This window comes from Bos javanicus, chromosome 24 (genome assembly GCF_032452875.1).
Source record: "Bos javanicus breed banteng chromosome 24, ARS-OSU_banteng_1.0, whole genome shotgun sequence".
NCBI lineage: Eukaryota > Metazoa > Chordata > Mammalia > Artiodactyla > Bovidae > Bos > Bos javanicus.
The window spans coordinates 30,764,953-30,791,659 of NC_083891.1; the positions used below are offsets into that span (position 1 = coordinate 30,764,953).

Genomic DNA, 26,707 nt, shown 5'->3' on the forward strand with positions numbered 1-26,707 from the left:
CAGAAAATAAAAGAAGGGTGGTAATTGAGCTCTCTGGGATTGGAACTGCTGACAGTCCCAAAAGATAAAGCTCAAGTGGCATGGTCTTTTCTATCTAGGGCTTAAGCTAGCATTACTTTTCTCCTTTATAGCAAACCTGAGAACTTTGTTATTACTGTGTCTTTCTGGATTTTTCCCCAACTGTTCTGTTTTTGCTTTCTTTCTCCTTTAATTTTGGTTCCACTGCATATTATATGCTTTAATTTTATAGTGATCTTCTGTTAAAACAAGAGATCTTTAATCACTGTTGAAGAAGAAAGACAAGGCAAAACCTTCATTTACTGGAAATGAATTCTGTAAATGGTCAGTTATGCTGCCTATTCTATTATGTATGCTAGTGTTCAATATACAAAATGTTTTGATAATTGTAACCTGAATTAAAGTAGTATTTTGAAACTTTTTCATTGCATAATTTGCTTCTGAACTACTCACTGGGCTATAGCTGGAGCAGAGGCAGTGACGAATAGTGGAATAAATGTGCTTTGAAATCTAACTGGAGTTTTGCCTGATTCCCAGTTGATGTCTATTAGCTAATATAATCTTGATCTTAGGATTTCTTGGCTGAACACTTGACAGTTAGGATCCTTACCTCTGGTGGTTGTTAGTGATTGACATGAAGTAAACGTGAACATAAGTGCATTCTGTGTCAGATTGTCTGTCCCCTTCCAGTCTCTACTGAACTGTCTTATCCCTACAATTGAGTTCACTTCCTTGTTGAAAACAAAGTCCCAGAGTAACCTTTGAAAGACTTATATTTATGACAAAATTAGAAGGAAAAAGAAATCTGAAAAGAAGCAGAATAGAAGAAGGCAGATAGGAGAAAAACGAATTTTTAGCTCTGATAGAGTACTTCTTTAGATAGCCAGTTCTTCATATTGGAAAAGAGTGAATTCTCTGTGCTCACATTGTTCCTGGTGTTTTAAGTCAGAAATATATTTAAAGAGATGGGTGTGTTGCATTTTAAATTTTTATGTAAATTGTGATCTTTTGGCTCATCTGGACAATTTTATCTGTACAACTTTTCTAATTCTTTCCCCAAGTCAGTGAAGGTGGGATGGGGCATGTAGCTATTTAAGCAGGAAATTGGGAGACAACTCATACATGCTTCTCAGGCAGTAATGGTTATAATGTCTGAATGATGAGCTCCACATATCGTAACTTAGCCCAGTGACCCTCTGAGCTACCTACTTTGTTGGACGGGCGACACAGAACTTCATGGCCATTGCTGATTATATCACGTGATGCATTTTTACTGTTGCCAATGTGATACTGTAGCGGTGGCTGTTCCACTATCTGCATATTGCTCACTCAAGAAACTACGCAGTTCTGATTTCTAAGTCTATGGCTTATTGTAATTCTCTGCCTAGGTATTTTTTGACTGTGTTAGAGGTTATTAAGCATTTTATAGCCTTTGATTTTAGGAAGACCGTTATAGTTTATAAATCTTAGAGTTGAAAAAACTTCCTAGTGGCTCAACTGGTAAAGAACCATCCTGCCAGTGAAGGAGACACAAGAGATAAAAGAGTTCGGTCCCTGGGTCCGGTAGATCCCCTGGAGAAGGAAATGGCAACCTGCTCTAGTGTTTTTGCCTGGAAAATCCCATAGACAGAGGAGCCCGGCGGACTGCAGTCCATGGCGTCACAAAGAGTCAGACGTGACTGAACACACATACTCACAAAGTTGAAAAATAGAAGACCCTTAGGTTTTTGTTTTAAAATTGTGTATGAAGTTCCACTGATACAAGTAGTACATTTATACATGTGTTTGTAGATTCCCTATTGTTACATAATGATTGGGCATTGAAAAAGGAAAAAGACATACCCAGGAATTAGATTTCTTTCCCTCTGTTTAAGTACTCATTTGCTGTGTGATTTTTGTGGTTTTCTTTGTTTTGAGATATTTTCTTATGTAGCATAAGATTCTGTGTTTTCTGGAAAGGTTGTCTAGATAAATATTATATAGTACATAATGAAACATATATGCATTTGGGAAGGTCATATATTGTAACCACTCTGTTTTTTAAGAAATTGCTACAATATTCCTCCAGTGGAATTCAAATCAGCTACCGTGGATCACTTGTTTTCCCTAGTTTGCAGATTATTTTAGGCACGTGAACTGTAGTTCAAAGATTTGCTTGTATTACTTGAAGTCAGTTTATCTTCCAATAAATTACCTAGTTTAGGGACTATATGACAATAAAAGAAGTTTGTATTTCTTTTAAGATGTTTAAGTTAAATGCCAGCAATTATGTGTGTAATGTTTTGTCTGTTTTCAGGTCCAGTGATGCACCAGCAGCCTCCTTCTCAACAGTACAACATGCCCCAGGGAGGTGGGCAGCATTACCAAGGCCAGCAGCCACCAATGGGAATGATGAGTCAAGTTAACCAAGGCAATCATATGCTGGGTCAGAGGCAGATCCCTCCCTATAGACCACCTCAACAGGGTACGGCTCCACGGGGAAAAATTCTCACAGTGCTCGAAAGGCTTTCCATTTTAACAAACTTTTCATATAGGCAAAGTTAGAGCCTTTTCTTTCTTGATTTTGAAAATTATATTTTATTATTTTTCTTAAAAGGTAATGGGTATACTATGTACAGAGGGTCACGAAAAGTGGATATGAACTCCCTGGTTTATGGTTTTATTTATTCTTTTCTGGGAAAAAGTTATGTCATCAAATTATTATCATAAGCTCACTAATTTACAGCAGAAAATATTTTATTTTTGAGAAATTACTAAATGTATGATCAGAAACAAACCCTAATTTGTTTCAAACTGCTCTAATACCAGAAAGGAAATTAATTTTCTGCCAGTTTGAATCTCTTTTTAGAAAGGTAGTGTTTGTGTTTTTTGAGTTGCTGTTGTTTGATATTGCATGTATGGTCTTAACATTGATTTCTGTGAAATGTGGTATGTGTTGTTGCTGTTTGTTTATATATGTGTGTGTATAAGAAAAGTCAGAAGTGTCTGAGATGCCAAAGCATGGGAGGGGAATCTACGGCTGAGAAATAATCTGTCCTAACATCAGATGAGACGGAATGCCTTTGATGACCCAGAGAACAAACTGTTTACATCTTGACTGGTTGTGGTTTTTCAGGCCCACCACAGCAGTACTCAGGCCAGGAAGACTATTATGGGGAACAATACAGTCATGGTGGACAAGGTCCTCCAGAAGGCATGAACCAGCAGTATTACCCTGATGGTAATCTCTCCTAATGTTAACTTTCCCATTTTCTATCCCTGCCCAGTGTTAATGTAGCTAGCTATTCAAAACGTTGTAATGAGAACGAAAAAACTAACACTGTGTTTCTTCCAAATTTAGAAACACATCGGTAATCTAAAGCATCAATCGTGGCGTTAATTTATAATCTATTTTAAAGTATATTTTGTTTGGTTATTCCATATTTGTATTGTCAGGCAACATGTTCTATCATTGAAATCCTATCTTATGTAAAATAAGATCCTTTTATATTTGGAATTGTTCATTTGAACCAAAGCAAGTGTTACTGATTTGCTTTTTAAAAAAAACAGCTTTATTGAGGTAATTCATACACCATAAAGTTCAACTGTTGATTTACTTTTATTCATTGTATAAATACAAAGAATATAGTTCTTGAGTATTCTACCAAATTTTATACTGTTAGTTAATATTACATATGTCTCAAAGAACTATGGTTTATATATGTTAGTTATCATTTGCATTTGAGAAAAATTTTGGAGGCTAAATTATATCCATAATATAGCTGTTTATATAGAGTTAGTAGAATAGAAAGGCATTTGAAAATCAGATTTTAACTCTAGTTATTTAGTTTAATGGTAATTTTATTTTTTAACGAGAAGGTGGCTTGTGAAAAAATGGTCAGTAAAAGATGTACTGTGTTTAGTAGTTAGCCAAGCATACAAGTAGACTTTCATCATACAGTTCTTTGTTTACCTGTATGCTTGAAAATTTTATGATACAATATTGAAGAAAAAATAATCCAGACATATAAAATTGATCAGATAGGGGTAGCTGTTCACATTACAAAGTGATCTGTCTTGTTGGAAGGATTTGCCAAAATCTTCATTTATATTAAGCTCCCTTGATATAATTAGGTAAAACTACTTAACAGAGAAACTTGGAGAAACTAAGAACTTGAAGCTGAATTGTTGAGACCATTTGACTAGAAGCTAATGTACACTAGCAGGAGGATATGACTGGTGTATCTAAAAACCATATTGTCTGCCACTTTGTGTCAGAGTGTAAATCACAAGCGTTATATGGACATTGTTTTTTTCCTGCAGAGATTCTGCTTGTATAGGCAGAACAAACACTCCCTATAGAATTTTGCACACAAAATATGTTTCTTAGTGGTAGTGATACATAAGGATAATTTTGGTTAGAAAATATTTTTTAAAAAATGTTTTACTTGCCCTCAGTTATTTAGAATGTTGGAGGTTTTTTGTTTTCCTTTCACATGTAGACATTGTTTTAACTTTTTTTTCCTTGAAAAACTTTAGTTACATTTATATACTATAGATATATTTATATTGTTACAAATACAAACTTTCTATTCAAAATAGATATGTTTTCTTTGTAAATAGCAGAACTTTAAGGTTGCTATAAATAATTCTTTTATTGTACAATGGAATTAAAAAATTTAAGCCATATATCATTTTTACATAAATGTATATTAATATATTTGTCCAGTATTTACATAGAGTATTTCATTTTTAGCAACAGTTAATTTTCTTAAACAGCATTGAATGTTTTCTTACTACATTTAGATACTTATTCCAGTAAATATGTAGATTAAGGACCAGCAAACTTTTTTCTGTAAAGGGCCAGGGAGTAAATATTTTAGTCTTTGCAAGTCCTATGGCCTTGGTCTCCACTACTAAACTCTTGCGGTAGCATGAAAACAGCTATAGAAAATATGAATGGGTATGACTGTTCCAGTGAAACTTAATTTGCAAATTAAGCCACTGGCTGTATTTAGACTGCAGGCCATAGGTTGCCAATCTATAATGTAGATATTTAGGAGGTGGTTTGGAAACATTGGAATACTAGAGCTATGAGTATTATCTTTATTCATAACTATATTCCTCCTTCCTGAATTAGGTATTCTTCTAAAATTTAGTTCAGATTTTAGCAACTGAAAGGTTTTTTCCTGCAGTTTCTTTGGGCAACTAAGTTAAAAGGACTAAGCCTAGTAAGAGTTTCTGTAAAAACTACGTGCACAAACAAATAAAAATGAAATTCTTACTTTGGAAAAAAAAAAGGACTAAGCCTAGTCATCTTGCAGGTGTAACTTACTGTGCCTTAAAATGAAAGACGTGCTCTGGCAATTAACACGGTATTAATTTTCGAAGGTGTATGTTTATGATACTCTAGAAATATTTTCTAAAGACTCCCAGAATGGCAGCATTAAGCAATATATTTTTGCATCTGAAAATACTTTGAGATACAAATACTTCAAGGAAGTTAATACAGAATGTGAAATATTTAAGTTTCTTTTAGGGGGAAAAAAACTTACGGAGTTCTTTTATATTTTGCGTTGTTTTAGCATATGCTGTGGAATTGGCGACCAGCAGAACAGGTGTTTGACAAAATATGATAATTGCTTCCTTTGCTCATTCTAATTTAATTCAGGTTATTTACATGTGAAAGGCCTAAATGCTTTCCTTTTCTTTTTTTAAAAAAATAAAAGATAAAGTTTTTTTTCCCCTCCTTGATGAGGATTATCAGAGTTAAGACTAAGTGTAATGTTTCTAAAACTGTTTTTTGCTTTAAAAAGAAAATTGCACGTTATCTCAATATGAAAGCAATCACATTTGGTAAATATTTGGCTAATGCAATGAAATTTTTTATGTATTTCCATTTCTTTTTCTTTTTTTTTCAGTTTTATCTGAAAGTATAAATATATTTAGGGTTTTCACTCAGTGGCCATTAACGTTTCTTCCTGTCTCTTGTCGAATTGATGTAGGTCATAATGATTACGGTTATCAGCAACCGTCGTATCCTGAACAAGGCTACGATAGGCCTTATGAGGATTCCTCACAACATTACTACGAAGGAGGTATCTATATACCTTCACACACATACACATATATATATCCCCTTCTACAGGAACAAAAATTCTTGCATAAGACAACTTCTACCCACGCAAAGCTCTCGTAGAATACTAGTTGCTGGCTGTCTTGAAAGTTCCAGGGAGCCTAGAACAATCAGAATAATTTTCTTACAAATATTTAAAATGTATAACCATGACTTGCCATTTCTAACAACCATAAAAAGACTAAAACATTTTAAAATAATTTTTTTCCTCAGTGGAAATTTTCTATTTGAACATAAATCCATCAATCCAATTTTTTTTCTTGTTGTGTGTTCACATATGTATAATTTTACATATAAGTTTAGTGCCTCTAGGAAACAGCTTGCTGATCTTGTGTAGCTAGTGTGTGCTCTTGTAGCTGTCTTTAATTTTTGTCTTTTTTATTTTATTTAGCATAGTCATGATCTTATGACTGTGATGTTCCAGTAAATGTAATGCTCGTATGGCAGAGACGCTGAAAATGCTGCAGTTCAACCTTGCAAAATTGGCTTTAACTGCAGTTTGTTTGGCCGAAATCCTTCTGTTTGGTTTGAGTTTTTTCTTTGTTTTGTTAACTTTAAAAAATCAATATAGCATTTCATTTTGTTCTTGTGTTGTTGGCTATGCATCTTAGAGGAAAAAAGTTAATTAAGCAAACTCCTCAGTATTTTCTTTTTGTCCTCTTCTCCAATTATCATGTAGGAAATTCGCAGTATGGCCAACAGCAAGATGCCTACCAAGGACCACCTCCCCAGCAGGGCTACCCACCCCAGCAGCAGTACCCAGGGCAGCAAGGCTACCCAGGACAGCAGCAGGGCTACGGTAATCGCTTCCAGCAGCTTTAACTTTGTCCCCCCTGCAAAATGTGGAAGTGGATATTTAATGTTCATTTGAAAATTCACAGCTTTAGCTCAGTCCACTCATGGAGTGTCTCTTTAAAATGTTCTTAAAACTAGTAGTCTGTTTAAGAAAAAGCATAAACTGGAGATGGCTCATTGACCACAGGTAAGGTATAGAAAGTAATTTGAAATGAATTCATTAATTAATCAATTCCTAAACCTGTTTGACGTTCATGACCAGCCAGTAGCTTTGCATGTGCTTAGAAAACTGATGAGTTGGGTGATTACTAACAGTATCTACATAATCTGCTTGGCAAATTCGTTTCCAAAACTAATGACTGTTACCATGAAAAGTAACATTGATGTTTTAGTGTTCAAAGAGGTCCATTTGGAATGCCTAGAGAAAATGTTTTTGTCATGCCCTATTAAAATAGCTGTGTACACTTCCATAGGGGTATGTTTATTGCAGGTATGTATCTTACAGAATTTGGAGGAAGTATAGCCATCTTTTCTTATTATATTCTCACTGTAGTATTTACTAGTTGGCTATCTATTAGATAGGGAGTGGGGAATGATACAGACCTGATATCTCAGTCTTAAATATCAGTCTTAATTATCTATGACTACTTGAGATATAGGAAAATATGGTTCCTATGATACGAGATACAGCTGCTTAATTAGATATCATCTTTTGCTAACAGGGTCTCTTTTTTTACATCAGTATGTCTAAATGACTGTGGCTCAGATCATGAGCTAGCTCCCTATTGCAAAATTCAGGCTTAAATTGAAGAAAGTAGGGGAAACCACCAGGCCATTCAGGTATGACCTCAATCAAATCCCTTATGATTATACAGTGGAGGTGACAAATCAATTCAAGGGATTAGCTCTGATAGAGTATCTGAAGAGCTATAGACAGAGGTTTATAATGTTGTACAAGAGGCAGTGACCAAAACCATCCCCAAGAAAAAGAAATGCAAGAAGGCAAAGTAGTTGTCTGAGGATGCTTTACAAATAGCTGAGGAAGGAAGAGAAGTGAAAGGCAAGGCAGAAAGGGAAACATATACTCAACTGAATGCAGAGTTCCAGAGAGTAGCAAAGAGAGATTAGAAGCCCTTCTTAAATGAACAATGCAGAGAAATAAAGGAAAATAATTGAAGGGGAAAGACTAGGGTTCTTTTCAAGAAAATTGGAGCTAACAGGACGTTTATGCAGGGATGCACATGATAAAGGACAGAAGTGCTAAGGACCTAACAGAAGCAGAAGAGACTAAGAAGAGGTAGCAAGAACACAGAAGAATTATACAAAAAAGGTCTTAATTACCCAGGTAGCTACAATCGTGTGGTCACTCACCTAGAGCCATCCTGGAGTGTGAAGTCAAGCGAGCCTTATAAAGCATTACTATGAACAAAGCTAGTGGAGGTGATGAAATTCCAGCTGAGCTATTTAAAATCTTAAAAGATGATGCTGTTAAAATGCTGCACTCAATATGTCAGCAACTTTGAAAAACTCAGCAGTAGCCACAGATTAGAAAAGGTCAATTTTCATTCCATTGCCAAAGAATGTCCAAACTATCACACAGTTGTGCTCATTTCACATTCTAGCAAGGATATGTGCAAAATTCTTCAAGCTAAGCTTCAGCTGTATGTGAACTGAGAACTTCCAGATGCACAAGATGGTTTTCAAAGAGGCAGAGGAACCAGAGATCAAATTGTCAACATTTGTTCGATCATGGAGAAAGCAAGAGAATTCCAGAAAATCATCTACTTCTGCTTCATTGACTATGCTGAAGCCTTTTGTGGATCGTAACAAACTGTGGAAAATTTTTAAAAGAGATGAGAATGCCAGATCACCTTAGCTGTCTCCTGAGAAACCTGTATGTGGGTCAAGAAGCAACAGTTAGAACTGGACATAGAATGACCTGTTCAAAATTGGGAAAGGAGTATGTCAAGGCTGTATATTATCACTCTGCTTATTTAACTCATACGCAAAATGTAGGACTAGATGAATCAAGCTGGAATCAAGATTGCCAGGAGAAAGATCAACGACCTCAGATACGCTGATGATACCACTCTAATGGCAGAAAGTGAAGAAGAACTAAAAAGCTTCTTAATGAGGATGAAAGAGGAGAATGAAAAGTTGACTTGAAACTCAACATTTAAAAAAACCAAGATCATGGCATCTGGTCCTATCACTTCATGGCAAATAGAAGGGGAAAAGTAGAAGCAGTGACAGATTTTATTTTCTTAGGCTCCAAAATCACTGCGAACAGTGACTGCAACCATGAAATTAAAATATACTTGCTCCTTAGAAGGAAAGCTATGACAAACCTAGACAGTGTATTAAAAAAGCAGAGATATCACTTTGCCGACAAAGGTCCATATAGTTGAAAATAGCGTTTTTCCAGTAGTTGTGTACAGATGTGAGAGTTGGACCGTAAAGAAGGCTGAGCACCGAAAAATTGATGCTTTCGAACTGTGGTGCTGGAGATGATTCTTGAGAGTCCCTTGGACTGCAAGATCAAACCAGTCAATCCTAAAAAATCAACCCTGAATATTCATTGGAAGGACTGATGCTGAAGCTCCAATACTTTGGCCACCTGATGCTAAGAGCTGACTCATGAGACAAGACTCTGATGCTGGGAAAGATTGAAGGCAAAAAGAGAAGGGGGCAACAGAAGATTAGATTGTTAGATACCATCACTGACTCAATGGACATGAATTTGAGCAAACTCTGGGAGATAATAGAGGACAGAGGAACCTGGCATGCTGCAGTTTATGGGGCCACAAAGAATCAGACCTAACTTAGTGACTGAACAACAACAACGTCTTACTATTTTTATTCATTGATTTAAACTCTGCTGTTATGGGCACCTCTTTCCACCTGTGATAGCAAATCTGAAAACCAGAACCAGGCTAAAATTCTCTTGAACCTTCGCAAATAAGCACTGAAATTTCAGTCAAGTATTGGAAGTTAGGTATTGATCAGTTCTGGTTTCCTAATTCCAAATATGACTTTAGAAATATTCCATGTATTTCTTGTCTTTTTGAAGGGATATTCTTACTACTCTCAAATGGCATTTCCATTTCATGACCATTGGACATTTGTACATTGAATAAATAGAGTATTCTGGTTTTATTGTGTTCAATGCCCACAAATGTTACATAAATCAGTCAGGTAAGTTTATTGAGTTAAGAGAAGTATTTTCAGTGGAAAGAGAGAGTAAAAGAAATCTAGTAATTTGGGTTTAAATGGTTAAATGCTTTTCTGTCTGACACTGGGTACCCTCAGGGAAATGTTCCCACTTTGCTTATCTGTAGGTTTTAGTTGTCAAACTTCATTCTAATAGAAAATTTAGTTTTAATAATCGGGTGCATAATAAACAGTCAAAAGAGTGGAATGTTTTTAAGACTGATGGAATTTATTTAAGCTTGAAAATTTATTCTCTTTGACATTCCTCTATAATCAGTGTTTTCTATGACAGGTTTTGAATGGCTGTGATTGAAACATTTAAGCAGGAAAGCATTTCAGCGTATGCTTTATAAAGCATTCCTAACAATAGACAGTAGTAGGATTTACGAAATAGACATATTTGTTTGGCAAGCCAAATTAGTCCCTTGTCTCTCTCTGGATGTTGAAATCATTCACTTATATGTGTTAAGTATTAAAGGTGATGGGTACACAGAGGGTAACTTCTGAATCGTGTTTTTTCACATGCAGTCTGTGGCTTTTCAAGTCTTCTTTAGTTTCTGTTTGTCGGTGCTTGTCGGTGTAGAACATAAAGCTTTCTTTTGGTGGTTGTGAATGTAAATCTGAAATTTACGTGTAAAATCGTTCTTTGTGATTCTTCTAGTGATTGCAAGTGTAAATATTGAGTGATACAGCTGTGACTATCACTGATTTCCAAACTTTAATTAGAAATTTCTTCAGTATTTTAATCTGAATCTGCTTCTTGCTTTTTTCTTTCACCCCCTTGCTTATACTGGTTAACTTTCGAATAGAAATACAGATGAGTTTCCTTAACATCACATGCTTTACAACTCCCGAGTCTCTTACTCATTTTGACATATGAAATTTTAATGGCTAACACATAGCTTAATAGTTATACTGAATCAAAGCATCTTGGTACATGGTAGTATCTTTACAGTATTTTTTTATAATTTATTTTTAATTGAAGGATAATTGCTCTATAATATTGTATTGGTTTCTGCCAAATGTCAGCATGAATCAGCCATAAGTATACCTATGTCCCCTTCCTCTTGAACCTAACAGTATTTTTACTTATAAATTTTGGAATTTATTTAAGCATTTGAGAAGAATCAAGATAGCAAACTATTCTTTTGAGTTTAAAAATGAGAACATAGTAACATCTAATTCTAAACCCTTTCTAGAATTCTAGGAACTTGCTATATTTTCTTCTGGAGTTTTATTTGTGTTAATTATTTTGCAGGTCCTTCACAGGGTGGCCCAGGTCCTCAGTATGCTAACTACCCACAGGGACAAGGTCAGCAGTACGGGGGTTACAGACCGGCACAGCCTGGACCCCCACAGCCACCACAGCAGAGGCCTTATGGGTACGACCAGGTAAGTTCCTTGGCCAGCTGTGTGGCTGCCCCATTGTGTGCTCACTCTTGATTAGCTTAAATATTTTTCAGCTGGTGACTCATTTTTCCCTCCTTTTGTTTATAACATGAGTTAACCAAAAAAAAGTATTTTCTCTTGAGTCTTTTTCATAGAATGCTAGCACAGTCAATGGCACCCCACTCCAGTACTCTTGCCTGGAAAATCCCATGGACCGAGGAGCCTGGTAGGCTGCAGTTCATGAGTTCGCTAAGAGTCAAACACGACTGAGTGACTTCACTTTCACTTTTCACTTTCATGCATTGGAGAAGGAAATGGCAACCCACTCTAGTGTTCTTGCCTGGAGAATCCCAGGGATGGGGGAGCCTGGTGGGCTGCCGTCTATGGGGTCGCACAGAGTTGGACACGACTGAAGCGACTTAGCAGCAGCAGCAGCAGCACAGTTAATCATGGTTACTGTAGCATATAAAACGTGGCATTCTCCAGGCACCAGCATTCATTCATTTTCATTCATTTATAGTCTCTCTCTAGTCTTTACCCTGCAGGCATGCTTCCCTTAGCCCTTCCAAACATTATTCTGTATTCTAAACCCCTTGATTTCTCTTATTTCCCTCCTGTTTATTGTTCAAGACTACTCAAGACTTGACCTGTTGAAATGTGGAGTCCATCTGAGTCAGTGCTCTCCCTGGCTCCCAGCTTCATGTCAGCATATTCACTCCACTTCCTTAGCAGCCACGATGTCCTTTCTCTTTCAGTTCATACTCATAACCTTTCTCTGCTGCCTCCTATACCCATATCCATTATGTCAGATATTAATAATCTTTCTATCTCCCCTGTTATCTTTCCTTCTACTTCCTTCAGATAAGTATAAGTGTATCTCATCCTATGATGTCTGTATTCTCTTAAACCTTCTTTTCATCGGTAAATTGCTCAGGCTTCATAATCCTGTGCCACGGTCATTGTTTTATGAATCTTCTCATACATGCTCTAAATTATTAAGATGATTTATTACATTGGCAGGGTTTTTTTTTTTTTTCTTTTATTGATTTCAGGTTTGTTTAATGTCTTTACAGTGAGGAGAATCTGATCTGTTCACCACTTAAGCTGCCTAAAATACATTACTTTTTAATGTTAGAGTTACAGGACCAGTAGGGACAATCTGGTTTGAGGAACAAGTCATATACAATGCTGGTTAGATGCTGAGGCATGAGCAGCTCTTTCGTCAACACTCTCTCAAGTGGACAACCCTCTTGTACTGACAGTTCTTAGTTAGGTGGGAAAAATAAAAGGATGTGGACAGATAAGTAATATTAAAAAGAATGTACTAAGATTAAGTCAAAGGATTAGGGGAAGTTTTATTTAATTGTAAAATAAGTGTTGACTAGTGAGTATTTAAGGACAAGATCCCTGAGCAGATATAATTTAGGCTCATTCTAATCCACAGGATTGCTGTTGAAAAGTGGTCATTTACTCCATAATTCAACAAATTTTTATTAATTTCCCGTGTGTGCTGGACACTATTGTGTCCTGGATGAGTGAAACAGACCTGGTCCTTATGGCCCATGGAGCAACTCTCTCCATCTTCCTTGACCTCGCTTTAGCATCTGACTCAGGTTCCTATCTTCATTCTTAACTGGTCTTTTTTAGCTTCTACATGACTACTGTTTTGTTCCTCTTAATTTCCAGTGATTTCTTTTCTACTTTCTACTTGTTTCTCATCTTTCTTTTACCCCATCAGTTTCTTTTATCAGTCCTTGGCTTGGTGTTTTTCTCAGTCTCTATTCCTCCTGTCTTACATTTTCAGTATCCTTAGCCCACCCTTCTCAACCCAACTCCAGCTCCATTTTTTCAACTGTGTACAGAACATCTCTCTGGGTGTCTTGCCATTTTCTTCAACTTCATCATTTTCTTCCTGACTCATCATGTTTCTGAATCTCCTAAACTTGTATCATTCATTAAGCAAATGGTTCTTGAGGAACATTTGTATGCCAAGATGGGAATATGTTAGGAAAATTAGATCGATATGGACTCTGCGTTTGTGAACTTAAGTCTAGGTGGGATACAGACAAGTAATAGATGATATGATGTAGTGTGAGAAGGTACTTGTATGAGGGAAGGCAAGATTTTTGTGAAAGGAAGCTCTTAACTCAGATATATGTTTCTTGAGAAGTATAAGTGCAGGAGCCCAGGGCTGAGAAGATATTAGCCAGCTTGTTGTAGAGAACAGATGGGTATTCTCGTCAGAAAGAAGTGCACTCATGAATGACTAGTGTTAAGTTATGTGGCTCAGTAAAGCAGAAGTGTGGGGAGGAAGAGGCAAAAGGGTGGACAGATAAATTAGGGCCAGGTTAGGAGGACTCTTGTAAGGCGTACAGGGGAGCTTGGTTTTTATCTTGGTAATGGTGTGGGTCAACCACAATGTGAGTATTGCATTCTCACCAGCAGTGAATGGGAGTTCTTGTCACTCTGCACCCTCATCAGCATTTGATGTTATCAATGTTCAGAATTTTGGCAATTCTAATAGGTGTGTGGCATATCTCATTGTTGTTTTATTTTGCATTTCTCCAATGACATATTACATAGACATCCTTTCATGTGCTCATTTGCCATCCTTATATCTTCTTTGGTGAGGTGTCTTTTCAGGTCTTTGGCCCATTTTTAGTAGAGTTGTTCATTTTCTTATTGTTGAGTTGTAAGAATTCTTTGTATGGTTTAGATAACAGTCGTTATCAGATGTGTCTTTTAACTGCTTTGTCTTCTTGACTTTTCTTATTTTTTTGACATTGTCTTTCTCAGGGTAGAAAGTTTTAATTTTAATGAGTCCAGTTTATCAGTTATTTCTTTCATGGATCACACCTTTGATGTTGTATCTGTAAAGTCACCGCAGAACTCAAGGTCACCTGTGTTTTCTCTTATGTTGTCTTCTAGGAGCTTTATTAGTTTTGTATTTTACATTGAGGTCAAGTTCTTACTTAAGTTAATTCTCTGAATTGGGAAAATCTTAGTTGTTAAGCTTTGTATCTGGATTCACTTTTTTGTATGCAGATGTCCAGTTAACTAGCACCATTTGTTGAATGGGACCACCCTTGCACTATTGTATTTCCTTTGCTCCTTTGCCAAAGATCAGTTGCCTGTATCCAAGTGGATCTGTTTCTGGGCTCTCTATTCACTTACATCTATCTATTTTTCTGTTCTTTTACCAATATCACATTGTCTTAATTGCTGTAGCTTGATAGTAAGTCTTGAAGTTGAACATTGTCAGTCTTTGTTGTCTCCTCCAGTATTCTATGGTTATTCTGGGTCTTCTGCCGTTCCATATATATTTTATAATTACATTGTCAGTATCCAAAAGTAACTTGCTAAGATTTTGGTTGGAATTGGGTTGAATCTTTAGATCAAGTTAGGAAGAACTCCTATATCTCAACAATACTGGGTTTGCTATCCATGAACATGGAACATCTCTACATTTATTAAGTTCTTTGATTTCTTTTATTACTTTTTAAGTTTTCCTGATGCAATTCTATGTATATTTTATTAGATTTATACCTAAGAGTTTAACTTGTGGGGGAGAATTCTTACGTAGATGGTATTGTTTTTAATTTCAAATTCCTCTTGCTCATTGTGATAGCTTAGGGTAAATGGTGTGAGATTCATGATCTCCGAAGAAGATTTAGCTTTAGGACCAGAGACCAGGCTTGATGACTCAAGAGCTTTTGTGTAGCAGAGTTTTATTAAAGTATAAAAAGGGACAGAGAAAGCTTCTGACACAGACATCAGAAGGGGGGCAGGGAGTGCCCCCTCACTAGTGTTAGCAAGGGAGTTATATACTTTTTAAGTTGGTTATTACAGTAAATCAAAAGAATGCCTCAAGTTGTAAAAATTTTACCAGACCCACTCCCACAGTTTACATTTTAAGATAATAGGATTAGAAGTTAACAACAGAAAGATTTTACCAGGCCCACTCCCATAATATACATTCTAAGATACCAGGATTAGTCAGAAGATTTTCAGGAAGGAGAAACTGTCCTCAAGCAGGATAAGTTGTTATATAATCCTTAGTACAGAGTTTAAACCAAGCTGTTTGTTGTGTAATCATCAGTTCCAGGCTTAAAGAAAAAAATGTTTTATGACTCAGACTAAGGAACATAGAGGGGAAAAAAAGACGTTTGTCCTTTCCTTCTTGAGAATTCCAGACCCCTCTCTCCTCCTTGGGGACCCTGGACTTCTTATCAACCTGCCTAGCAGTTGACTCTCTCAGCTGCTAGTGTGTAGGGGAATTTTCTGTCTTAACCTTGTATCCTGCAACCTTGCTTATTAGTTTCAGGAGGTTTTTTTTTTATTGTTGCTTCTTTGGGATTTTCTCCCGAGTCAGTCATGTCATCTGCAAACAGACAGTTTTATTTCTTCTTTTCCAATTTGTGTATCTTTATTTCTTTTTCTAATTGCATAAGCTAGGAATTTCAGTACCATGTTGAGGAACAGTGGTGTGAGGGGACATCTCTGCTTGGTTTCTGATCTTAGCAGGAAAGTTTCATTAAATACTATGTTAGATGCTTTTATTTCTAGCATAGCACTTATCTCCATCTGACACATGTAGTTATTGTTGATTATCATACTCTCTTCCCTAGACCGTCAGTTCTTTAAAGACTTCACCATGTCTGTTTTTATCCCTGTTGAGTCTCCACCGCCTGTGGGACACGTTGCTGTTGTTAGTGTTGTTCAGTTGCTCAGGTGTGTCCAACTCTTTGTGACCACACGCACTGCAGCACACCAGGCTTCCCCGTCCTTCACTGTCTCCTGGAGCTTGCTCAGACTCATGTCCACTGAGTTTGTGATGCCATCCAGCCATCTTGTCCTCTTGTTGTCCCCTTCTCCTCCTGCCTTCAATCTTGCCCAGCATCGGGGTCTTTTTCAGTGAGTCAGCTCTTCTTATCAGGTGGCCAGAGTATTAGAGCTTCAGCTTCAGCATCAGTCCCTCCGATGAATATTCAGGATTGATTTCCTTTAGGATTGACTGGTTTGATCTCTTTGCAGTCCAAGGGACTCTCAAGAGTCTTCTCCAGTACCAGAATTCAGAAGCATTAGTTCTTTGGTGCTCAGCTTTCTTTATGGTCCAACTCTCACATCCCTACATGACTACTGGAAAAGCCTAGTTTTGACTGTATGGACCTTTGTTTGCAAAGTAGTGTCTCTGCTTTTTAATATGCTGTCTAGGTTTGTCATAGTTTTTCTTCCAGGAGGGAACACATTGAGTAGTCAGTAAATGTGGTAAGTGAACATATAAGGCCATTACTTCCTAAATCTGAATTGTGATCATAAGAATAAAAAAACCTCTAAAAAGTATTCTGACAGTAATTTTAAGACCTTTTTAGGATTAGGTGAATGAAAAAGAGAAATTTAAAGATAGTTTATATTACTCAGTTATTGTTCAATCTAGGGACTCTCACACCATACACTCTCTAGAAAACTCATTTACTCACAGGGTTTCAGTTTATCGTGCTGTTGACTGTCAAGTCTCTATTTCTAGTCTGACTTTCTCTTTTGAACATCAGGCGCTTAGTAGTCATCTGCAGTTAGAAATAGCATATCAGTTTCATATAACCAAAGCATTCATAATCTCTGTGCCACACATTCCTCCTTTCAGTGTTGTCTGTCAGAGATAGGTACTGTTGCCAAGTTAGAAAGCCGTGTGCCACATTTGTACTTATGTCTTTCTCCATCTCCCTCTCTCCATCTAGTAAATGACAGAATCTTGTTAGCCTGGTCTCCTCTAACATTCTTGTATCCATCCACTTCTAAAAGTGCCGTATCTTTGTTTAGACCATTAATATGTCCTAACTTCATCACCGGATGAAGGATTCTCCCATGCTATCTTCTTGCATCCTTTCCCATTCATTCTTTACTCTAGTCAGAGGAATTTTGTAATTTAAAAAAGGAAAAGAAAAATTGAAGAGGCAAAGAGAGAGATGCTATGCCGAGACTTAGAGTAGAAGTGATTGACCCAAGATGACAGAGGTGAGAAGTGGTCGAGCTGGGTGGTAAGTCCTGAGTAGTCAACTAGAGACCCAGTGATTGGACCCTTCCTTGTACCAGGCTGCCTCCAGCCACACCAGCTGTGTGCAGAACATCTTCATGCTCTTCTTCTTGAATAACTTTTTGAAGCAGGAATTTTAATTATCCTCACTTGTCAGATGAGAAAATCAAGAAAGGGAAGGTAGGTAACTGGCCTCAAGACCAAGAAACTGTTAAGCAGGAGAGTTAAAACTAGAAATAGATTTCCGGCTGCAAAACCCTTATTTTTAACCCTAGAATTTGCTAATGGTTGTAAATATACAGTATTTGTGGGGGCTTGCTTGTGATTTGATTTTATCCTAGCAAAGTGATTAAGTCTAGATCAAGTTACTTAAATTTTCAGGGCTTCAGTTTCTTCATCTATAAAATGGAGATATGTATACTGCATAGGTAACAGATGAACACAAAGCACTTATTATGGTGTTTGACATATGGTAATTAAGATCTTATTGAGATATATTAACAGTTAGCTATTATTGATATTAGTCAGACTTCTTACATCTATTACTTCAAGCTGTGTGTTACCAAATAATCAATAGCTTCTACTCCTTATTATGGTACATTCTTTTTTATTCTCCAGTTCCCTAAGCATTTTTTAACCATTTTTTCTCCACTTTTGCTTTAGCTATGTCTGCTATTTGAATTGCCCCTTTTTTCTTTTCTCTACTATTCAGATTTTACTATTAAGGCACACAGTCTCTGTGAAATATTTTTAAAATAATTTTAGTTGTGTTAACCTTTTCCTTTCTGAATGCTTATAGAACTTGTTCTGTAACTACACTTTATTTGTAAATCTGATTTTCCCCATTTTTAAAATTTCTTACAGTGCTGAGCATATAATATTTGCTCAGTAAACGTTTGTAATTGCTTGAATATCATATTTGCCATACAGTATTGAAGAAGTCTTATGTGTTAGGCACTCATCAATACTTGGGGACTAAGAATGGATAAGACCTAGTCCCTATCATTAATTCATATTACAGTAGATAGATTATAACTTCTGTTTATATAGCACATCAGTTTTTACCTCTCTTCTGCATTCACGTCATTCATAACATGTGCCACTTGCTTTCATCATTACTATCTCATTATACACATTCACTAGGAGAGCATTTCCTTCCAGCATTAAGACTTGCTTATTTCTAATTTTTTTGTAATTTTTGAAAGCGCTTTTTCATGTCCTCTCTTATTTGAGTGTCCTGGCAAACAAATGAGGTAGAACTTGTGTAACCTTAAACAGAAAAATGAGATCCAGAGATGAATAGGTTATGGTCCCCACCTTATAGGTGAAGAATCTGCATCTCAAAAAATTAACAATAGAGTTGGGACTTAAACTTAATATTCCTGTACACTAAGCATTTCTTATTTTAAACTTTGTACTATAGGAGTTTTTGTGCTTCTCTGGTGGCTCAGACAGTAAAGAATCCACCTGCAGTGCGGAAGACCTGGGTTTGATCCCTGGGTTGGGAAGATGCCCTGGAGGAGGGCACGCCAACCCACTCCAATATTCTTGCCTGGAGAATCACCATGGACACATGGGGTTGCAAAGAGTTGAACACAACTGAATGATTAAGCACAGCATATAGGAATTTTTAAACAAAAACAGCAGGGAAGAACCTCATGAATCCCTGTATACCCACAAACCAACTGCAACAAATATCAACATTTTACCAATGTTGTTTTATATATGTCCCATCCTATTTTATAAAGCAAATCCTACCTATAAATATTTCTTTTTATAATGTTGTTTTTTTTAATGGCCTGTTTATTTTTTGGCTGTGTGAGGCTTCATTGCTGTGTGGGGTTTTCTCTAGTTGTGGCAAGTGGGGCTGCTCTTTGTGGTGTGTGGGCTTCTCTTGTTGCAGAGCATGGGCTCAGTAGTTGTGGCACATGGGCTTACTAGCTCCCTGGCATGTGGGATCTTCCCAGAGCAGGGATCAAACTCGTGTCCCTGCATTGGCAGTTGGATTCTTAACCACTGGACCACCCTGGAAGCCCTACACATATTTTAAGATGAGCTCTGACTTTAAATTGTTCTGAATATAATTATGTAAAATACCTCAATATTTTTAAAACCTTAATTCTATTTATAGTGCATTATCTGCTCAGATATAGTGCTATTCAGCAGATTTTCAAGTATATCTGCTTCTATGGAAGTGTAAATTTTTAGGGTACTACTTAACGGTATAGGAGGATTTCAACTCTAGAATACTTTCTTGATATAAAATAATTAATAGGACTTAGAGGGGGATGTTTAGCCAGAGGAAACAGCTGATTATGAGCTCCCAGTGAATACTGTTTTTGGAAAATAAGTGCTTTTATGAGCATCTTTTTAAAACACATTTAAGACATTTTATTAAAGTAAATTTTTTCTGGTCTCTCTTTTCTTCTACCTTTCTTTTTTGGAGAAAAAGATTTTCCTTCTCTTTTCTAAAAACCTGCTTTAACAGTTGTATACTGGACATTGTTTACCTCCCTTGTAGAATGTTACTGTTTCATTCATTACCTGTTTTATATCCATACTTTATTTTCTTTCCCTTGCTGTCAGCCTATAGGCCCTTCAAACCTACCTTATTAAAAGCAACAAAAGATAAACAGTCTTTCTTTGATTTTATGTACCAGCTGCCTACCTGAATATGTCTGCTGATACCTCACTGGCCTCAGGGAAAGGCCCAAATTCTATAGACAAGCTATAAGGTTCTATGCCCCTTATCTCCCAGATATCTCTTCATCCTTGGTACTTATCCTAACTTGGTGTTAATACATAAGTTATTATAATAATCCAAACAGTTACAGACTTTGTATATTAGCATATAATTTATACACTGATATACACCATGGCAGAGTTTAGAGCCAGAACTTCTCACTCATTCCTGATCACTTCAGTTCATCAAAATTCACCAGAAACTTAAATTCTCATTATGTGCTGTTCTAGGCTCAAAGACTTGGAAATCCATTTGCAGTTGAATGTGATATCAGAAAAAAATTACAGAGATACTGTATACCTAAATACAGAACAATTTCTGTATGTTTTGAAAGTAGCTGGTTTTGCCATATGACACTATAAAGACTGACTTGTGATTTTCTGTGCAAACTATTATGGTCAAATGATCATCTCATTACGTTTTAAAATTTATCTTTCAGGGGCAGTATGGAAACTACCAGCAATGAAGACACTTCCATTCCAGTAGCCAGAATCTGCTAGCAGCCATATTGTCGCCTCAGCACTGTGGACTCCTTCCTGTGAAGAGACCCTTCCATTCCATCTAGTTTTTGGAAAAACCTTGTGGATAAGCGGCTGTTTCATCCGTAAGCAGCCTGTGTGGCTTAGTTATAAAAAGGCTTTAGTAGCTCAAAAATACTCTTGATTTCACATGTCTACTCTAGATGGCAACATTGGACAGAAAATACAATGACATACCCAATTTGCAATGATTTCGGAACTGCGTTTCAAACGGACTGTTACAGACTGAAAGGTGTGAACAGCTTTGTATGTTTATGAAGGTTAAGGGAATTTAATACTTTTCCATAGATTCTTTTGTAAGGGGAAGAGGGAAATGTACACTTTTTACAGCAGCAATATTTTGTATATTATGTTTATTTCATGTGATGAATATGCAAGGCGGTACACTACGCGCTGGACAGAATCAGATCCTCTGTTGCTGGGGATGGGAGCACGCTGGATGCTTGATTGTGCTAGTCTGAACGTGGGGTTCTGTGAAGCTGAAGGCGAGGGGGAGACAAAGCTCCCACGTGTCCACCACTGGGTTCTTCAGAGGACGTTCAGACCCCTTTCCTCTCTTAGCTAATCAGGGGCACTGTGGTACAGTTTTGAGTAAAAAGGCGTTTTTTAAAAAAGCTTTCCAGTTTTGTGGACAAAAACCTTTTTTATAAAAGATCATTTATAATTCTGTTTTAAAATGTGAGGCAATAAGAATTACTTCATGTGGGATCTGAAGAATCTTGGTTAACAGTTTCATGTAAGTCTTCTCCTAAAACAGCAATAACTGAACCTGAAAGTTTTGATTTTACCTTGTTTGACTAATCACTAGTAAGTAATATCAGAACATTTTATAAGTGATATCAAAGAAGAGTCAACAATGATGCATTTTATTTTTTAACATGAGAAGGATAATTGGTTTCTATAATAAGAATAGTTCAGGAGACTTTATAAACCTTCCTTTCAACTTTTCTTGACTGGAAATAATGCCATTTATAAAGGAATACTTTTACGTTTTCCCCTTTTTTATGTTGGTTAATAGAACACAGAGATGTTTAGGAAAATGCTTGCTGATGAGGTTTATTCTGATCTATATTAAAAGCATAGAGGTTGCATTTCAGATCACTGTGTTTTATTAGCATGGTCTATTTAATCATACTTGAGACTGTCCTGTGCCTGATTGTTTGAGCTGAGTTCAGGGATTTTGCATTGGGCAGGAAATCATGCATTGAGAAGTTTATAACCACAATTATTTAAGCATAATCTGAAAACATCTAGCCCAAAGGTAAGTTGCTATTTTCATCACAGTTGCCTGTGCCCAGGGAATAAGGTATATTCTTTATAATTGGATTGTTTTTTCCCACTTACAACTGGAAACAAAACAGAAGGGGTGCCATAAATTTGAAAAAGCAAAATGTACTGTTCTCAACATACTGTAACCAAAAGGAAAAATTTTAATGTGTCTCTGTGTGTATGAAAGAGAGTGTGCGCGTGTTTTAAGGTCTGAATAAGGCTTTTTTCAACATGGTCAGTAGAAAATGGACATCAAGTTTGAACAGATAAAGCATGGACAGCCTTATTGTGACTGAAATGCTTTTAGGTTCTGTGCCAATTTTCCACCACTGTGTACTTTGTTGCTATTTAAAACTGTATCAACTCTAACAGAAGAATAAATTATTTGTGATTTTAATTTTCTCATTTGTTTTTTTAAATTAGATCTCTTTGACTCTCTTGTTCTGTCTAGAGACTGTGCTGTGGGTTTTTTATATAAGTTAGTCAAGTATAAGCAGACTATATTTGTATTCTAGGACTATCGAAATTCTCTTGTCATGCCCAAGTTAATTAGAATTAACTGTTCAGTAATCAGCATGTTGTGTGGGCTGTTTGTTATGGAATTCTTTCTCTGAAAATGAAGTCCATGAGGCTATAATCAAGATGACTGAATTAGATAAATGAGTTGAGGAGATGAAATTGTGCTGAACCCAACCTGGTGTAGATACGTTATCTCATTTGAAATAAGCTCAACTGACATTAAGAAATAATTTGTCTTGCCAACCCATCTTCTGTTGTCTTATTCTCCTTTTAATGGAAACTAAAATTGCAATTTTAATAAGCAGAATTTCCTCCAGGACTTTCTTCCTGGAGACTACCACATTTGCAAGGTTTAATTGTTTTATAACAGTCCTGTTTCGTAGAAGTTTTTAATTGGTGGTGACAAAAATTACCTTACTCCTTTGATACCTAGTAAGCTGAATAACTTTACCAGTAGCTTCCTACCAAGTTTGACATCACCATATAGACCATATATTCTAAAACTGGAAATTTCGTTTTAGCAAAATGGATTATTATGAAGAAATATCATACTGTCCCATGAAATTCAGAAGAAAAACATTACTAAGAAGAGCAGGGCAGTTACTGATCAACATTTAAAAATATTTAACTGTGCTAGTTTAGTCATTTGAAAATATGTTAGTATTCTGTACAGCTTTGATGGCAAATTGTTTTTGGTTTTGTTTTCAGTGGCATTTTCTGTGTGTGTGGAGAAAGGTATGAGGATCTTCGTGTACCAGAAATCTGACTGAGGCACTAATTCCTGGCCAGTCTTGTGTTGTCTTTACACCCACCCACAAATTGAAGCCAACACTATGTCCTTTCATTCTTTCAATAAATATCTCTAAAAGATAAATACTTTTTAAAGTAACACCTTGGTACCAGGATTCTTCCTGCTCTGGAAATTTTGTATTCTCAGTGTTAACAATGAATGAAAAATCATCTCAGAATATGTATGGCTAAATTGATGCCTTTTCATTTTAAAAAGTCATTTGTATTAAATCATTCAGGTATTAGCAAAAGTATATTAAGTGTACAATTTTCCTAATATCATCTCTCACATGTAACACTTGTTAAGAAGGTTTGATACATTCCTTCCAGCTTGATTTTATACACGTAAGCTGAGATATTTTCTCTTTTTAAACAAAATTGTAATTGAACTAACCACACTGTTTTGCAGCCTTTTTTTTTTATTTAGGTAAAATATATCTTGGATTTTTTGTTTGTTTTTTACAATTGCAAAAGCAAAGCTTTCATAAACTTATCTGGCAAGGTGTTTTGCTTTTGTTTTTATATGATTGTTGGACTATTTCTAAACTATAAATTTTAGTATGTTAGGTTTAAGACCATGTACATTATTATCTTCCTAAAGGATGTATCCTTGCTAACATGAGATTACTAGCCTTGTTAATTTTTGCAATTCTAATAGAGTTTTAAAAAATGCTGTCTCAGAATTTAGAGTTACATTTGATTTATTTTCAAGTTTGAGCATCCGAAATACTTAAAGGGAGTTTATTATTTTTTGCTGTGAAATGGCTTTTAATGTTCTTTGTACATTTTCCTTTGGGCATATAAGAGAGACAGGAAATTGTATAAATACATATACACAAATTACAAAATTATTATGGTCCTCTAAATGCAAATATTAATTCTCTTTTTATATTGCCCATCTCTTTAGTCTCTATTATTTAACTGTAGATATACTGATATCTTTCACTGTATTAAAGTTTTAAAACTTCACATATTCAATTTCATAGCTTTTTAGAACCTCCCTAACTTCCAAATTTCTGAGAATATTCCCCATACTTTTTCTAAAACTTATTGTACATGAAATGATTTAGAGTATTAGTTTTTTTCCTGTATGATAACCAGTTGTTTTCAATATCATTCACTGAATAAACCAACTTATTTAAGAAGTCACCTTATTTTGTTTATCTAAAAAATTAATTATAGCTAAGGCATGCTTGATTCATGCCATTTCAAAGACTACTTAGATTTATTTAAATATGACTTCATTTAGTTGGCATAAAGTTATTAACTTTTCCCCCTCACAAGGGTTTTACTATTGGCTAAGAGTTAACTGCAATGGTATAAATAATGAGTGGCTTCTTAATAGTAAGAGAATTATTGAAATATACATTATACATACACATTCATATATATGTGTATATTATATATTTGTATATATGTGAATAAATGTATGTATATATTACAATTTTTTTTCCTGACAGGGATCTATAGTTTAAGAACTTAAATGTGTGAGCAGTGTATTTATGTTTAGGCTATAATTTGTAACTATGGTAATATACTGAGAGGTTTTTTTGTGAGAGGTACATTATAAATAGTGTGTGTAGTGTACTTCATAGTTCATATTCTTAACTAGTGAAACAGGACAAAACCCCTTCTGTTTCCTTTAAGATCATATTCAGCTTTCCACCACTTGAATTAGCTAAATGCTGTATTTGGTAACAATAGATTTAGTTAAAGTAATGGTAAAAAATATACTTACTATTTATTATCATTTGGCATCTTTATAAATTTTATACATAGCATGTTTTCTAAATACTTACTTTGAGGATTATGTTTTAGATAGGACTTCATAAAATCTCTTATGTTTTTAATTTTATTATGGCTTCTTCTGCCTTACTAACTTGATCTTTGGACCCTTTTCTCTAATGTTTTCTTGCTATTTCCTTAGTTTTCTGACTTTCACTATCTGAAGTATATACATTAATTGTAGTTTACCTGCCAACTTTCCTTTGGAGGGGGGAGGGCATTAAGATGTACTAAAAGCATTCTAATTTTATACCTGTAGCAGCTTTTATCATTCAGCTTCAGGTCAAATATAAAGAATTTAATATCTATAGGAAGTGTAACTATATTAGCTATGGAAGGATATCTTAGAATATTGATAATTTTTCATACTTTTTCATACACATCAAGTTTTTTGAACTTTTAGGACTCCTGACATCATGGACCAAAATACTGTTTATATCTATCAAAGATTTTATCTTCTATCGATGCGACTATACCAGGGGATTATTTCGGTTAATGCTTAGCTTAGTAAATTAATAACAAGAAAGTGTGGCAGTGGCTTTCTTTTCAGTACTAATATTAGTCTATCCATAGAAATCCTATTCCTATTCATTAATTTCAGTATTCCATTCTTTCCCAAGATCTTGCTTCACAGCAAGCTTTCATACTTCAAACTCAACATGTTAGTGCTCAGTCCTCATTCCCACATAAACACAACCATTTTGAAAACATGAACGGATATTAATTACCCCCTTGGCACCAGAATTCAGGATTTCCTGATGCGGCATGCTAATGTAAAATGCATTAGTGCAAATGCTGGCTCCAAGGGGTAATACTCTCTAAATAAACACAGCAATGTTTTTCTTTATTCACGATTCTCAGGCTATTCTAAAAGTCATTCATCCTCCTTCAGCCACCCCCCCCCCAACTTAAAACTTATTTTGAGTTTTAATAAGTTATAACTGGATTTTCATAAGAAGAAATAATTCCAAGTTGCAAATCAGTGGCACTTAACTCTGGTTCTTTGAAATAAAATATACCTCAATGTTCCCATGATTAAAGGACTTTGGACCATAATTTATGATAGTCTTCTGGGAGGTAACAGTTTATGTCATTAATATCACTAAATAGATCATTTGATTTTAAAATTTCTTTGGAAATGGAAAATGATTAAGATCAGTCACTCAAAGTCAGAAAGAATGTGTATGGATTTCTGGGGGTTTGTTTTGGGGTATGTATGTATTTGAACATTCCATGTAGACCTCCGATTAAGTAGGGATGTTCATGTTTTGATGTATTATCTCCAAAGGCATACTAATAACTAATGCTGCTACTGTAGGATAAGACAAAACAATGAACCAAAGCAGATATCATCACACTCCAAGAACCAAGTATCTCTGTGGAACAAAAACAATAAAAAATGTGAATTGGTGAGTGAGACTGAAACCACAGATCACCTGGGTTTTGAGTCTAGAAGCAGGTAGTGGTACTTAAGAAATTGGCTCCTGTGAAGTAATAAAAAC

At 35.7% G+C, this 26,707-nt stretch overlaps 1 protein-coding gene across 8 annotated transcripts in view; it reads left to right on the forward strand.

Annotated features, from left to right (window-relative positions):
- Positions 1-22,509, forward strand: part of SS18 (SS18 subunit of BAF chromatin remodeling complex) — a 73,602-nt gene extending 51,093 nt beyond the window's left edge. For 5 of the 8 annotated variants that reach the window (XM_061399708.1, XM_061399709.1, XM_061399716.1 and 2 more), the window contains 6 exons: positions 2,315-2,482; positions 3,134-3,238; positions 6,003-6,095; positions 6,813-6,932; positions 11,397-11,530; positions 20,744-22,509. In XM_061399708.1, the coding sequence (XP_061255692.1) occupies positions 2,315-2,482; positions 3,134-3,238; positions 6,003-6,095; positions 6,813-6,932; positions 11,397-11,530; positions 20,744-20,770 (647 nt within the window). In that variant the 3' untranslated portion in view covers positions 20,771-22,509. The remainder of the gene's footprint in view (positions 1-2,314; positions 2,483-3,133; positions 3,239-6,002; positions 6,096-6,812; positions 6,933-11,396; positions 11,531-20,743) is intronic. The other 3 variants (XM_061399715.1, XM_061399713.1, XM_061399714.1) reach the window with 2 other exon arrangements.
- Positions 22,510-26,707: the final 4,198 nt, after the last annotated feature.